General features: G+C 42.4%; 1 protein-coding gene across 1 annotated transcript in view; it reads right to left on the bottom strand.

Moving 5' to 3' along the window:
• Alkal1 (ALK and LTK ligand 1) overlaps positions 1 to 14,616 on the bottom strand; it is a 35,718-nt gene extending 21,102 nt beyond the window's left edge. The window contains exon 1 of the mRNA XM_031368790.1: positions 14,433 to 14,616. Coding sequence (XP_031224650.1) covers positions 14,433 to 14,616 — 184 coding nt within the window. The remainder of the gene's footprint in view (positions 1 to 14,432) is intronic.
• Between the last annotated feature and the right edge of the window lie 786 nt (positions 14,617 to 15,402).

Here is a 15,402-nt window from a genome sequence, read left to right as displayed (position 1 = left end):
AAACAAAAAACAAACAAAACACACACACACAAACCAAACCAAACCAAACAAAAAACCAATATATTAATCATATCACAACAAACCCAAAAGGAGAGAATCATACACACACAATACCACCTCCAACAACAAATATAACAGGAACTAAGAATCATCTGTCTTTAATATCTCTCAACATCAATGGATTCAATTTCCCAACAAAAACATATAAACTAACAAACTGGAAATGCAAACAGGATCCAACATTTTGCTGCACACAAGAAACGCACCTCAATGACAAAGACAGACATTACCTCAGAGTCAACAGCTACAAAAAAGTTTTCCAAGCAAATAGTCCCAAGAATCATGTGGAGTTGCCATTCTTACATTCAATAAAATAGACTTTCAACCAAAAGATGAGATGGGGAAGGACACTTCATCTCCATCAAAGGAAACATCCACCAAGATGAAGTCTCAATTCTGTACATCTATGCCCCAAATGCAAGGGCACATACATTCATAAAAGAAACTTTACCAAACTTCAAAACACCTATTGAACCTCACACAATAATAGTGGGAAACTTCAACACTTGACTCTCACCAATGGACAGGTCATTGAAACAGAAAGTAAACAGAGACACAGTGAAACTAATAGATGTTATAAACCAAATGGATTTAAGAGATAGATAGATAGATAGATAGATAGATAGATAGATAAAACATTTCACCCTAAAACAAAAGACTATACATTCTTCTCAGTACCTCACAATACCTTCTCCAAAACTGACCATATAATTGTCTGTAAAACAGGCCTCAACAGATACAAGAAGATGAAAATAACCCCATGTATGCTATCAGGTCACAGTAGGTTAAGGCTAGACTTCAGTAACAGCAAAACAACCGAAAGTCCACATACCCATGGAAACTGAACTCTACTCAATTGGTAACTTGGTCAGGGAAGAAATAAAGAAAGAAATTAGAGACTTTCTAGAATTCAATGAAAAAGAAGACACAGCATATCCGAACTTATGGGACACAATGAAAACAGTGGCAAGAGGAAAATTCATACTACTAAGTGTTCTCATGAAGAAACTAGAGAGATCCTACACTAGCAACTTAACAGCATACCTGAAAAGCCCTGTTTGTTCAGCATACCTGAACAAAAAAGCAAACACACCCAAGAGGAGTGGCAGGAAACAATCAAACTTAGGGCAGAAATCAACCAATTAGAAACAAAGAGAATAATACAAAGAATCAACAATACCAAAAAGCTGGTTCTTTGTGAGAATCAACAAGATAGATAAACCCTTAGCCAAACTAACTAAAGGACACAGAAACAGTATTCAAATTAACAAAATCAGAAACGAAAAGGGAGACATAACAACAGAAACTGAGGAAATTTTAAAAAAAATCATCAGATCCTACTGCAAAAGCCTTTACTCAACAAAACTCAAAAATCTGGAGGAAATGGATGGCTTTTTGGACAGGTACCACATACCAAAGTTAAATTAGGAGCAGGTAAACTATCTAAACAGTTCCATATATCCTAAGGAAATGAAAGAAGTTAGTAAAAACCTCCTAACAACAACAACAACAACAACAACAAAAATCTAGGGCCAGATGGCTTTAATGCAGAATTCTACCAGACCTTCAGAAAAGAACTAATACCAACATACCTCAAACTATTCCATACATTAGAAGCAGAAACCAGATACTCTGAATTGAATAGAAGTGGGAAAGAACCCCAAAGTCATTGGCATAGAAAGAAATTTCCTAAACAGAACTCCAAATGCTCAGGCTCTAAGATCAACAATTGATAAATGGGATTTCATTAAACTAAAAAGCTTCTGTAAAGCAAAAGACACAGCCAATAGGACAAATCGACAGCCATAGAATGGGAAAAATCTTCACTAACCCCACATCTGATAAAAGGTTAATATCTAAAACATATAAAGAACACAAGAAGCTAACCTCCAAAGAACCAAATAACCCATTTTAAAAATGGGGTACAGAGCTAAAGAGAGCATTCTCATCAGTAGAATCTTGAATGGACGAGAAGTGCTTAAAGAAACATTCAAAGATCTTAGTCATCAGGGAAATGAAAATCAAAACAACTCTGAAATTCCACCTTACACCAATCCAAATGGCTAAGATCAAAAACTCAGGTGACAGCACATGTTGTTGAGGATGTGGAGACAGAGATTGCTGGTGGTATTGTAAACTGGTACAACCACTCTGGAAACCAATCTGGCAGTTCCTCAGAAAATTGCAAATAAAACTACCTGAAGACCCAGCTATACCATTCTTGGGCATATACCCAAAAGATGCCAGAGGGACACGTGCTCCACGATGTTCATAGAGGTCTTATTTGTAATAGTGAGAAGCTGGAAACAACCAAGATATCCCACAACAGAAGACTGGGTATAGAAAATGTGGTATATTTACACAATAGAATAGTACTCAGCAGTTAAGAACAAGGGCATCATGAGTTTTGCAGGCAAATAGATGGAACTAGAAAATATCATCCTGAGTGAGACAACCCAGACCCAAGAAAACATACATAGTATGTACTCACTAATAAGTGGATATTAGCCAGAAAGTACAGAATACCTAGGATATAACCCATAGAATTTAAAAACTTTAACAAGCAGAAAGGGCAGTGAGAATGCTTCAATCCCACTTTGTAGAAGGAAGAAAATAATCACAGGAGGCAGAGAGAGGGAGGGATTTGTGTGTGAGATGAGAAGGGGAGTGGAAAGGGGGAGCAGGATCAGGTATGGGGGTGGGGAGACAGAAGAGAAGCCCAGAGGGCCAACAGAATAAATGGAAATAAGCAGCCTCAGAAGGTGGGAGGTTGGGAGACCCTCTAGAAAGTACCAGAGACCTGGGAGGTAAGAGACTCTCAGGACTATATGGTAGTGACTTTAGATGAAATGTCCAACAGTAGAAATAGGATACTTGAAGAGTCCACATCCAGTAGATAGACAGGGCCTCAAGACAAGGCCAGCCCACAGTCAAATTTTCTGACCCAGAGGTATTCCTATCAAAAGGAACTGCAAGGACAAAAAATGGAGAAGAGACTGAGGGAAAGGTAGTCCAGTGACTGGCACAACTGGGGATCTACCTCATGGGGAGACATCAAGGCCTAACACTATTACTGATGCTACAATGCATGACTGCCCTCTTCTCTGAGAGGCCCAATCAGAAGCTAACTTAGACAGACACAGATACTTACATCCAACCATTGGACTGAAGTAGGAGACCCCTGTGGTTGAATTAGGGGAAGAATTGAAAGTGAAGTGGAGAGTGACACCATAGGAAGACCAGCAGTGCCAACTAACCTGGACTCCTGGGAACTTTCAGATATTGAGCCATCAACAAGACAACATACATGAGCTGATCCAAGGCCCCAGACACATATGTAGCAGAGGACTGTCTGATCTGGCCTCAGTGGGAGAAGATGTGCCTAATCATTGAGAGACTTGAGACCCCAGGGAGTGAGGAGGCCTGGTGGTGAGGGAGCATCCTCTCATACTCATGGGGAAGGAGGAATGGGACGAGGATCTGTGGGAAGAAGAACTGGGAGAGGGGGCAATGGGTGGATTGTAAATAAATTTTAAAAAAGGAAAGGTTTAATCATGTTTTGTTTTTATTTTATAGATTTGTCTTTTGAAAAAATCAATTAAAGTTTAAATGAGTATAGAGTATAAATGAATATAATTTATATTTGTTTACAACATAATATGCATTTCATGGCATAAATATACATCCTTTGAAATCCAAACCACATACAAATTGTTTATAAAGTGCCTTAGATAATTAAACATAATGTTTAGAATGTCTAGAATAAAATAAACTACTTCTAAAATTCATATTTAATCATGTTTACTTATAAATCACCATCATAATAATTGTAATTCCATTAGCCTGACCATGACCAAGAGTATAACCACCTGTGACTGCATTTCCTCACTGAACATGAGAGAGGGGTCAAATTACTTCTGAAGAGAGGTCAAATACTGTCAGGCTTCATTTTAGTTTTGTTTGAAGGTGGAATTTATACTAAATGGAAGTTATTTCTACTTTCAGATGTGGGAAAGGAAAAATTGGTCCTAGGCAAGGCCAGGAAGAACCCTCTTAGTGAGGACAAATTCCATTCCACAGTCGGACAGTCCAGGGACATCCTTTGGTGGGAAGCCATCTCTAGAAGCTTCTTACATACTTCCTTGAAGATGGAGGAGGAAAAGGAGGACTCCTTGTCGTCAAAAGGGTCCTTGGATCTACTGGGAACTATAGACCAGGGACTGGATGAAGAGCTGAGTTGGAGGAACAAGGCCAGGGCCATATGCTTTGATTCAGTGTATGTGTGTGTGGGGGGAGCAGAAGGGAGGAGAGAGAGATCTCTCTCTCTCTGTCTAGCTTTGCTCCTTCCCTGTAGCAAAGCTAGAGAGAGAGAGAGAGAGAGAGAGAGAGAGAGAGAGAGAGAGAGAGAGAGAGAGAGAGAGAGAGAGAGAGAGGTCAGGAACACTTGATTACCAAATTTACTTTGGGCATCACTGGGGCTGGATTCTACTTCTGAAAACACTGGCTTGTGACTTTATCCAAAGGAAGCCTAGTAAAGTTTCTGCCAGAATGAGAATAAAACATGTTTTGTTTTTACAGAGTAGAACAGGATTGGGATGTAGTTAGTCTGAGGATGTAGTTCTTCATCTTCTGGCCTTGTTCCCATGGAAGTAATGGGGCTGCAGGGCCAGCAGGTGTTGCCTGATAGTGAGCCAGCCTATCGTAGGTGGGGTGATCCTTGGTTGCTAATCAGGTATTGGAGAGCATGTGCTGTTTGTCCATCTACTTTTTTCTCCTTCCCTGTAGCAAAGCTAGACAGAGAAAAGCTCTAGCCTCAAATCAAAGTCTGTCCCACAGTGCAGGGCTACATGCAGGGTGAGGAGCCAATTTCAGATGTCACTCTGATACTCACTGGATTTTGAATATCAAGTATCTAAGGATTTTTCCCTAAAAATTGAAAATTTAGAGACCCTTTCAGTTGACTTTTGTCTATTGTGAACATTATCTGTTCTTAGAACAATGAGGATTTTTAGCAAGTTGCTAACAGTGGTGTTTTTTTTCTTCTTTGATGTCACCTGTTCTTGAAAAGAACAAATGGTTCTTTCCAGTTCCTCAAGCTAGTGGTTTCACCTTCTGTGGCTCTTCAGTACTTCAGCTGTTTGGTGCTTTGTAAAGTCTGTCTTCTTTTCTGGTAATGTCCTCTCTTAATTGCCTGTGGGATTTTGTTTTGTGTCCGGAAACACTTTAGATTTTACTTTATATTTCTAGTGAAGCCCCTGGTCCTCACTGTCTGTATTTTTGTTGTGAAACTGCCTCTTCTCTCTGTAAGGTTTTACTGTGCTCTGTAAGTTATCACTTTGCCCTGGCTACTTCAGATTCCTACGTGAAAATAGTCAGTGTTTTCTTTGGAGAGGGGTGTCTTTAAAGGAACACCTCACTCGGTTACATGAATCTGTTCCTTTTGAGTTCCCTATGGCATTAAACTGAGCACCTTTTTGTGGTTCACTGCATTTGAATCCAGTTTTCCACCATTGGCCACACCTTCTTCAGGCATGGTGTCCCAGTCTTCTTAACTGGTCAGCAAACATGGAATGATTGGAGGTCACTTTTTAAAATTGTGACAGCTTTTCTGCACATTGTTTGGATTCTTAGTGTGTTTTCTATCTATTCTGGTCACCTAGTCTTCCCATACTTCAGCTTCCTATAGAAGTCTTTTCTGGCTTTCTTGAAGTTGGTAATTCTCATTCACAGAAATATTCACTGATCCTTTAGGTCATTTTTTTTTTTTTATTTGAACTACCCTGAGTATCGTTTTGGCTTCAGCTGCTTCTAATCTGAGAGCTTCAGCTTGTCTACTAGTGACAGTATCCTTTTCTAAGTACCAGCCATCAATCTGTTTTGTGCAGAATGTTCAAACATCTTTTAGTTCCTTCTCTAGAAATACTATATCATCCTGTTTCAATGTAGACCCCTCTGTGGTGGTTTGAATATGGTTGGGCCCAGGGAATGGCACTATTGGGAAGTGTGACCTTGTTGGAGTAGGTGTGGTCTTGTTGGAAAAATTGTGTCACTGTGGGCATGGACTTTGAGACTCTGGATGCCAGTCTTCTCCTGTTTGCCTTCAGAAACAAGAAGTACAACTCTCAGCTCCTTCATCTCCATGCCTACCTAAAAGCTACCACGTTCCCACCTTGATGATAACAGACTCTGTTAGCATCCAGAACCTGCCTGTGGCAGATATGTGGGCGGGTCCACAGACCTGTCACCAGGGCAACGGCGACCATATTCCCAGAATCCATTGGGCTCAGCTCCCACCTTTACCTGGACTGCTACGTCACGGGACATATATATAATGGGTAGTTTCCCCCATCTCTCTCTCTCTCCCCTCTCTCCTCTCTCTCTCCCTTCATGCGCCGCGGTCCTCACTCCCCCCCCCCCCCCCCCAATTAAACTTCCAAAAACACAGAGCTGCTTGTATCTGGTGTCTGTGGACTCGCCGCCGCGAGCCAAACTTATCAGACTCAACCTCTGAACCTATATGCCTGACCCAATTAAATGTCCTTATATGAGTTGCCTTGGCCATGGTGTCTGTTCACAGTAGTAAAACCCTAAGATACCTTCTCTCCAGTCTCTTCATTTGCCTCCAACTTTCTACTTCTGTTGATTCCTTCCCAGATACTTCTAAGCCTTCATGGTTTTTTTTTTTTTTTTTAAGTTATTCAGGCTTTTTAAAGTAGTTCCTGTTTTTTTTTTTTCACATTTTTCTCAATGAGTCCTAAAAGCTCTAGAACAAGCATCTTTCTCCTTCCACATGGAGCAGCCTTTTAATCAAGGGAAAGGCTCTCCATAACAAGAGAACAGTAAAGAATAGTGACACACAGGGTCAATTTCCTGAAAATTAGGGACTGTGCTCCGGTCTTCACAAAATAGTACCACACTTTACACAGTTCTCCCAGGACCAGCACCAGTAAGGTTCTGAGGCATCCCTGGGCTTCTGTGTGGTGTCAGGTTGCTTGGGCCTCTAGGGCCAACTGGGCCACAGCACAAAACACAGCATTGTCTTCAGAACTGAATACTAGGTGACAGTCTGGCAGGCTATCTCTACCTATAAACAGAATTAGAAATGCATATTACTGCACCTGGCTTTGTATGGATTCTGGGGATTTGAACTGAGTTCCTCCTCATGCTTGCATCCACTGAGCTCTCCGTTGGATACTTTTGTAATTTTTCCATCCAATGCTTTCTTTTTAAGTTTTCATTGAGTTATTGTGTGGGTGTTTTCCCTATATGTATATCTGTGTACCATGTGCATAAAATATATGCCCTCAGATTCCAGCAGAGGCCATTGGATCACCTGGGACTGGAGTTTCAGACATTTGTGAATCACCATGTGGATACTGAGAATAAATCCTGTGTCCTCTCTAATAGCACTGAGATGTGTCTCCAGCTTCATGTAATACTTTCAAACCTTGGGTATCCAAACACTTTAAAATTAACAGTAAGGATAAGGTCAGAGCTACAATGCTTCAAGTTCCCACAGAAATAGAAGGGCAATATCACCTGCCTATCTATCTCCTAACATCAGCAAAGGTCTTAGAAATTTGTACCTAAACATTTGGGAGTTTTCTTACAGCCCTAAAAATGAAAAAGAAGAAGAAGAAAATGTATGACTAAAATGGAATTTCAGAGCTATGAAGGTGGCTTAGTAGGTAAAGGTGTTTGCTGCCAACCTTAATGACCTAAGTTCAATCACTGGGAGCCACATGATAAAACTGACTGCCACAAGTTATTCTTTGAGCTCCAGATGCGTGCTCCACCAAATACACACTCATGAACATGCATGCACACATAAGTAAATAAATATAATAAAAAATTTAAAGGAATTTGAAAACCTATAACTACCCTAGGTAATCTCTGATTAAAAAGTAATGTTCTGGGGGAGAAAGAAACAACACTGGGGGATTCTATCAACTTCCTGCACGGAATTTCTCTACTTTGTAGTGAGATAAATGGGTCCTTCAGGCAGATAACTGTTACTGCCAAAAGCACTGTGAATGGGGAGAAATTCATTCATGTAAGTGAGCTCTGGCCGCTCATAATGAGTGTTTATGATCAGAGCATCTGGCTAGTGGGCCCAACAGACAGCAGACATCTGGTTGTAGTGCCTGCCAAATACAAAAGTGGAACAAAATCATATGTATCCTTCCCACCTTGACCTCTTCCCACACTAACAGTTCTCAGTGAAACAAATAGCTATAAGCTATTCTACAAATAAAATATTAACACATGGTAAAAACCAGAGGGGATGGACATGTTTGACTATAGTAATCATTTCCTATGTAGATGTACAGCAAAGCATCATGCTATGAACCTTAATCATGTTTAATAAAAACGTTTTAAGAAAGAACCCACATAACTAGTCAGGGTGGCACATGCCAGTAATCATGGCAGTCAGGAAGCTGAAGCAGGAGGGCTGAAGCTTAAGTTCAGCCTGGACTATATAATAAACTCTGTCTTTAAAAAAAAACAAGCAAACTAAACCTTCTATCTTGGTAATATGCAAAGTAGCAAAAAATATTTTCCTCATTTCACTCAGAAATCACCAGTTACTGTAGTATGGCTCTCTAATTGGGCAGAGAGACACATTACAGATTTATAATAAAAGAATGTGGATTACATAAAATAGAATTCCACTATTATGAAAGTGTCAGCAGTATCCAATGTGTCTAGGATTTTTTGAAAATTTTTTTATAAATATAACTATGAGTCATGTTTAGTTATTTTTGAACATAGAGAGATATAAAGGAAGAAGGATATGATACTGGAAAATACGCACTGGCTCCTCAGCCCTGCTCCCTGATGTACAATCCTAGGAATCTCCAAGATAACCCTGTCGTTTGCATGATTTGAATAAGAACTGGAAGCTTTTAGAGTGCTTCAGGATTGGGTTGGACCCAGGAAAGGGAGGAAAGCTAGAAATTCAGTTGAACACCAAAGACCAGTGATTCAATCAATCCCACCTGTGTAATAAAACCTCCACAAAACCTTCAAGATGGTGGGATTTTAGAGCTTACAGATAGCTGGGCACCTGGAGAGCAGTGGAGCATCAGTTCCACTCACAGGGCATGGAGGTCAGTGACTTTTCCCAGCCTTGATTTTCTTTTAATCTTCTTTATGATAAACAAACAAAGGTAGGTACAGTATTTTCCTGAGTTCTGTTTGTTGGTCTAGCAATTTAAACCAGTTTGTAGCTGTTCATCAAGAAAATCAGACTGGAGCTAGCACTTGTGCTGAGCACTGGAAGTGGGCTAGGATGCTGTCTTAGTTAGGGTTTTACTGCTGTGAAGAGACACCATGACCAAGGCAAGTCTTATAAAAGACAACAATTAACTGGGGCTGGCTTACAGGTTCAGTCCATTACCATCAAGGCAAGTGCATGGCAGCATCCAGGCAAATGTGGGGCTAGAGGAGTTGAGAGTTCTATGTCTTTATCCAAAAGGAGACAGGAGAAGACTGGCTTCCAAGCAGCTAGGAGGAGGATCTTAAAACCCACACCCACAGTGACACACTTCCTCCAACAAGGCCACTCCTCCAAAGAATGCCATGGAGACCATGGTGAATCATATCTCACACAGGTGTACAGCTGAACTAGGCTGCAGATATGGTGCCTTCCACACCACACACAGAAAGCCACCACACACATGCCCAATACCCCTACATGTACACACACACACACACACACACACACACACACACACACACTCAAACCAGTTTCCTTGAACAGGTAATCCCTGCCTTTGTACCATGGCTCCTTTCCCCCCGACCAGCTGCCCTCTTATATGGAATCTTCTCTTTTGCCAGCACAGGCTATAACACCTAACAGGTGATCTACTTGGAGTTAAATAAACATAATACTTATGTAGTACATTTTCAAGACATCTTGATTTTGTATTTTCCCATACTGTAACCCTAATTATCATCAAATTTAATTTCCTCTGTTCAGGAGTAGGTTAACTTTACTCACATTCAACAGTCAAAAGCATCAGGGACTTTGAATTGAGAATAAGTGTGAGGTAAAATCACTCGGAGTTGGGCCATGTCTCCACATGAACAGCATCCGGATTGAGCTGGCTTTGAGAACACCAGCTGGTGTCAAGTGCAGAGTACACTGTACGTGGCTTGTGCAGAGAAAGCCCTGTGCTTTTTAATGTCACAGAAGACTTCCATTTTGACTGCTACAGCAGAAGAGTGTGGAAAGGCAAGTTTTTTTGTTTTGTTTTTGTTTTTGTTTTTTTTAACTGTAGAGTCCAAAATGTGCTAACAGAATTCCATCAGGCAAAGGTAAAAGAAGCAGATTGGATAATACAACGGAACAACTGGGGAAGGGTGGAAGAGGGATAGCAACTGTACAGATGAGCCTGTCGCTGCCACAAACCATAAAAAGGGAAACACTCAAGAAGGTAGGGATGTCCTGGAGAGGGAGCAGAATCTGCCTTCAGTCATCTTAACTGTTTAAGTGAGAAGTGCTGCCTTTTCTGTCTGACTCCTAGTCCAACATTGCCTTTGAGAGGACTTAGGACTTCTGGAAAAGACAAGAGAAGCCAGGGCAGATTTGTAACTGGAGAGGTGCTACATCCCGCATTACTTAACAAAGAATGTCATTTGCAATTGTTTAGAATAACCTCCCTAAAGGGATTTACAGTTTCTTTTGAGCCTCCACCATAAACACGGTCTTACATTTAGATAACCCCTCAGAGACTCTGGCTTTAGAAATTCTATAGAATTAATGTAAGTGTGTATAGGTCACAAAAGGAGAAATAATAACGTCAAATTTTTCTTTTATGCTTGTTTCCTCATATTTCGCTACGATTTCTTTCTGATCTCAAAACCCTCCGAATTTCTTTCCTATCCCATTACAGCTCATTTTCAGCTTTCTGGCCTTGTCTATATGTCAATGCATGAGCGCCTAGAGCCCCCTTTTATGACAGTGTTCTGGGTAGAGTTCCATTTGTGCTCCTTCCTATTATAGTGATGATGAGCTGGTATCAAGGGTCAGGAAGAAAGAATGAAGAAACACACATTTTAATTATCATTCAAGTCAGAAGCAGGAATATTGTAAGGGGTACAGAGACCATTTAAAGGTTCCAGGAGGTGGGAAAGACAATAACATGGAATGACAGAGTCCAGGCATTGGAGGTACCAGTTATTAACCGAAGTGAACCAAAGAATGACAAACAAAAACCTCACAATCAAAGGTCTGTCAAAGTGACCTCAGATATTGTTGCATGACTAATTCAATTGGAAGTTGTATTTGTGAATGGCCGACAGGCTATAGGGAAGAAGGGAAGGCCACAGGTGGTTAATCACCAGTATTCTTGAGAGCCAAACATCCCACCACCACCACCACCCCTGATCAAACAACAATTCTAAGGAAGGAATCCTGGCTGGAAACCCTTGTTCTGGAGTTTGTATTTATTGTCCCTTCTGCTTAGGAATGGCCCTCCCACCTCTAGCCTTGCTTCTGCTTTAGGAAAGGAAGCTGGCTAACTTACTGAGAAGGAACAATGTACAATTCCATGCTGTGATACTGTGAATACATAGTTGGCCTTCTTGGCGTACAAATCAGAAACTGCTTGGAATCTTGGCAATGATAGTGTGTTAAGAGGATGACTGAGGACTGGTAGCTTCCGAATAGCTTCAAAATAGATCTGATGGGTTAGCTGATCAATCTTATTATGTAGTGAAGCCACCACAAAACCTCAAAAGCACCAAGTTCAGAGTTTTTGAACATTTAAGATTCACTGGGGTGGGGGTGAGGTGGGATTTTTGCTCACACATGCCCCTTCCCCTAGGCCCTATCCTATGCATACCTTCATCTGTATCCATTGTGAAACCATTTTTGAGCCACTGCTTTGAATTAGTGGAAATCTGAGGAGACAGTATGGGAACATTGATTCTTACTTAGCTAGAGGCTCAGAATCACAAGTAAAACCACCCAGAGATTGCAGTTGGCATTGGAGGCAGTTGACAATCTCAGAGACAGTCCTCAACTTGTGGGTTCTGACTCTCATCTTCAAGAGATGGCAAATGCCAGAACCAAGTTAAATTAGAACCCCAGCTGGTGTTTACTGCAGAACTGCTTATGTGGTGTACAGGAAAATTCACCACAGTGCAGTGCCAGAGATGATCTGTGTGGTCACAGAACCAGAGGAGAAGCTGCATCTGAGGTAGTTTTTACAGGTGCAGAAAGAATTCCAGAACTTAAGCCTAAAAACACAGGCACGGACACAAGAGACGTCTGCTAATCTCAAATGATAACCCAGTGCAAGTTCCAGGACATTTTAAACCACCCCTGGGCTTGTTTTGTTTCACCAGCTCAGGCTGGGTGATATCACAGGTTCTACTTTAGACTCACAGAGTGCAATTGCAGGCTTGCTCACAGGGATGACAGTCCTTGGCCTCAAGGACTTGGGAAATGTTTCCTCCTGGATGGGTTATGACCCCTTACTGCTCCTATAAGAACTTCCAGATGGAAACTTGTCTTCTCTGTATTCATGTCCTTGTTTTTCCCTGATCCATGTCAAGAATTCCATTCACAGACAGACTCAGATGTAACCAGCCACCCTTTCTCTCTTCATGTGAACAAGATACAGTAATCAAAAGATAAGGCCACCTCAAACAGCTGTTGAAAGCAATGGAGTTGAGCCACAGCTCATTTTCTTTCAGGCTATACTTCTTTGTCATTTGGGAGGAGTATTGCTGGTTGGCTCTAGGGCATTATGTGTTCTAGGAAAGTGTTCTGCCACTGAAGTATATCCCCCAATTTTCTTCAACATCTTTAACCAAAGAAATTATGTTAAACTAAAATAAAACAGGTAAAATTAATGTATTACCATAAATGATTTTGCAATTTGAGGTTTTTCTCATATTCCTTTTATATTCCAAAGTAACACTAGTACCTGAGATAAATAGTTTTGTTAGCAATAATTTTCAAGTCAAAGTGTATAATAATGTGACAGCATCATGGTATGCCTCCCTCAAACTGAATGCCCCTACTGCCTCATCTGGAGGGCTTCCAGATATATAGGCTTGGGCTACACCCCTTATTAGCCTTCCACACCTTTCTGTCACTTCCCTGTGCTTCTCTCCCTGCCTGACTTAGTTCCAAGTAGTCTGAGCTATGGAGTAATATTAAAAACAAAACAAAACAAAAAAAGACAAGAAAGAAAGAAGGAAAGGAAGGAAGAAAGGAAGAAAGAAAGGAATTAAGAAATCCTTACCTCTTGTTTTCTTTAAAGTGAAGCCTGAGCTACTTACGGTAGTATATGACAATAATTCTAAGGCTGAGTCAGGAGGATGAGAAGTGAGGGCTGCAAAGTGAGACAAAAGGGAATTAAAACGAATGGAGGGAGAAGAGAAGAAAGGAAGGAAGAAAATAAGGCTAAAGGAAGGGAGGAAGAGAGAAAGAGAGAGGGTGCAGAAGAGGCCTTGGCTGCAGTGCTATAACTGACCAGAGCCACCCCTGTGCTTGCCTTGTCCTCTCAGCAAGTTCAGTGGAGGCCGCGGAGACCCGCCCTTTGCTCCAGCCTCCACCTTGCTCGCTGACGACAGGTTTAAGCAAAGATGCTCCGAAGTGGCTTCTCTCTTCCTCACCACCACCTGACAGCCTCTTGCACACTCTCCCCAGAAGTCCTTTCTCTATGCCTCCTGTTCCCCAGGCTTCCTCCCTTTCCTTCTCATTCTCACATCTCTGTGTGTAGGTCTCTTGCGGTACTGGTACTCTATCCTGACAACTTTTTCTTCTTAAGCATCTTGGTAGCAAGCATGTCTGGAAGAGGTGGTAGCATTTAGGGTCCATCTAACTGACCCAGTGGGGGGAAGAAAAAGAATATCAAGCCAGCGTTAGCCATGGCAGCTTCCTGAAATTCACACTCCAGTCACCCATTCCCAGGGACCAGTTTGAAGCAGGAAGAAAGAGGCATTCCAGAATGTTCAGGTGCCTGAGGACTGCCATGTTAGTTAAACTCCAGAAGACCCAGAGAGATCTCTGGATGATGAACTATTGGCAGATGCATAGATTGTCCATCATCCTGGAAGGCGAGGCTGCAACCCAGGTCTTTCCAGAGTTGGGTTAATTTATTTCCAAAAGACATCCCACAGTTACGAATGGGGCATATAAAGCTGATTTTTTCCCCCCAGACGAGTTTTGTTGTTGAAGTCTGAAGCAAGGCAAATATAGTAAACTGGTTACTTCCTTCCCAGGGAAATGATTCCCGGGAATCTACAGGTGTCCACCCTCTCTCTGCTCTGCTTAATTCAGCCTTCCGGACACCAGCTCGCCCTATGAGTGGTCAGACTTTAGAAGGGCAGGTCAGGGGGCAGACAGGGCTTACCTGTGCTCCTGGAGGCTCTGGGAGTCAGGCGAGTCCCTGTCACAGGGAGGAAAAGCTGTGGCCTGAGCTCCGCGACACGCGCTGCCCTGCGTCCCCGGGGCCGCCCCTGAGTTCCAGATGGGGACAAAGCCAGCGCCAGCAACAGCAGTGCGGGAACCCGGGCGCTGGGCTTAGAGGGCCACATAGCCTCTGTGTCCGGAGCTGGGCGCAGCAGGCTGGGGCGGCAGTGGGACTTAGAGGCACTGGTGGCTTGGTCTAAACGCTTTAGGGTGAGGGGCGGGGACCGGAGGCGGGGCTGCGCTGGGGTGGGGGGGTGACCAAGAGAACTCAGGACTAGGGCAGGTCGGGACGCAGGACCCTAGGGAGCACGCCGCTTCCCTGGGGATCCTTTCCTCGTCTTCAGGATGTGGGGCAGAGACCGGACCAAGTCGTGCCGTGAGTCATAGGTTCTACACCGTGCCGTCTCACTCTACACTTGTGGGTTTCTGGGTCATGGCTTCCGCTGGCCACGGGATCGAAAGCAACTTGTAGCTCTGGACTCAAGAGAGTGCGATGCGGTTTCTGCTAGCAGAGGCAGGGTGCAGAGCTCTTTGGCCTTGAGCGCCGCAACGCCACAGGGCTGGCCAGGTGAGAGCTCCCGCTGCCCCTGAGTCTAGAGTCTCCATCTGTCCAGGGACCCAGAGGAGGCAGAGTCTGTGGTGCCCCAAGAAATCAAAAGATTTGTACTCAGAACAACAAAAGCAAAGAGTCCCCACACCAGGGCACACCCACGTCCCTTTGGACTGGAGACCAGAGATACTCATGGCTTTTTATTATTATTATTATTATTATTATTATTATTATTATTATTATTATTAGGCTCTTATCACAAAGTTTTGTCGGTGTTAATATCAAAGAATGGGAGAGGGAAGTTCATTCATTTAAAATCAAATCTCAGATGAAGCAGTACTTTGTCAGTTACGATTTGAGC

Source organism: Mastomys coucha, unplaced genomic scaffold (genome assembly GCF_008632895.1).
Source record: "Mastomys coucha isolate ucsf_1 unplaced genomic scaffold, UCSF_Mcou_1 pScaffold14, whole genome shotgun sequence".
Lineage (NCBI taxonomy): Eukaryota > Metazoa > Chordata > Mammalia > Rodentia > Muridae > Mastomys > Mastomys coucha.
Note: the sequence above shows the minus strand (reverse complement) of the source record. Positions and strands in the feature narration are given on the sequence as shown.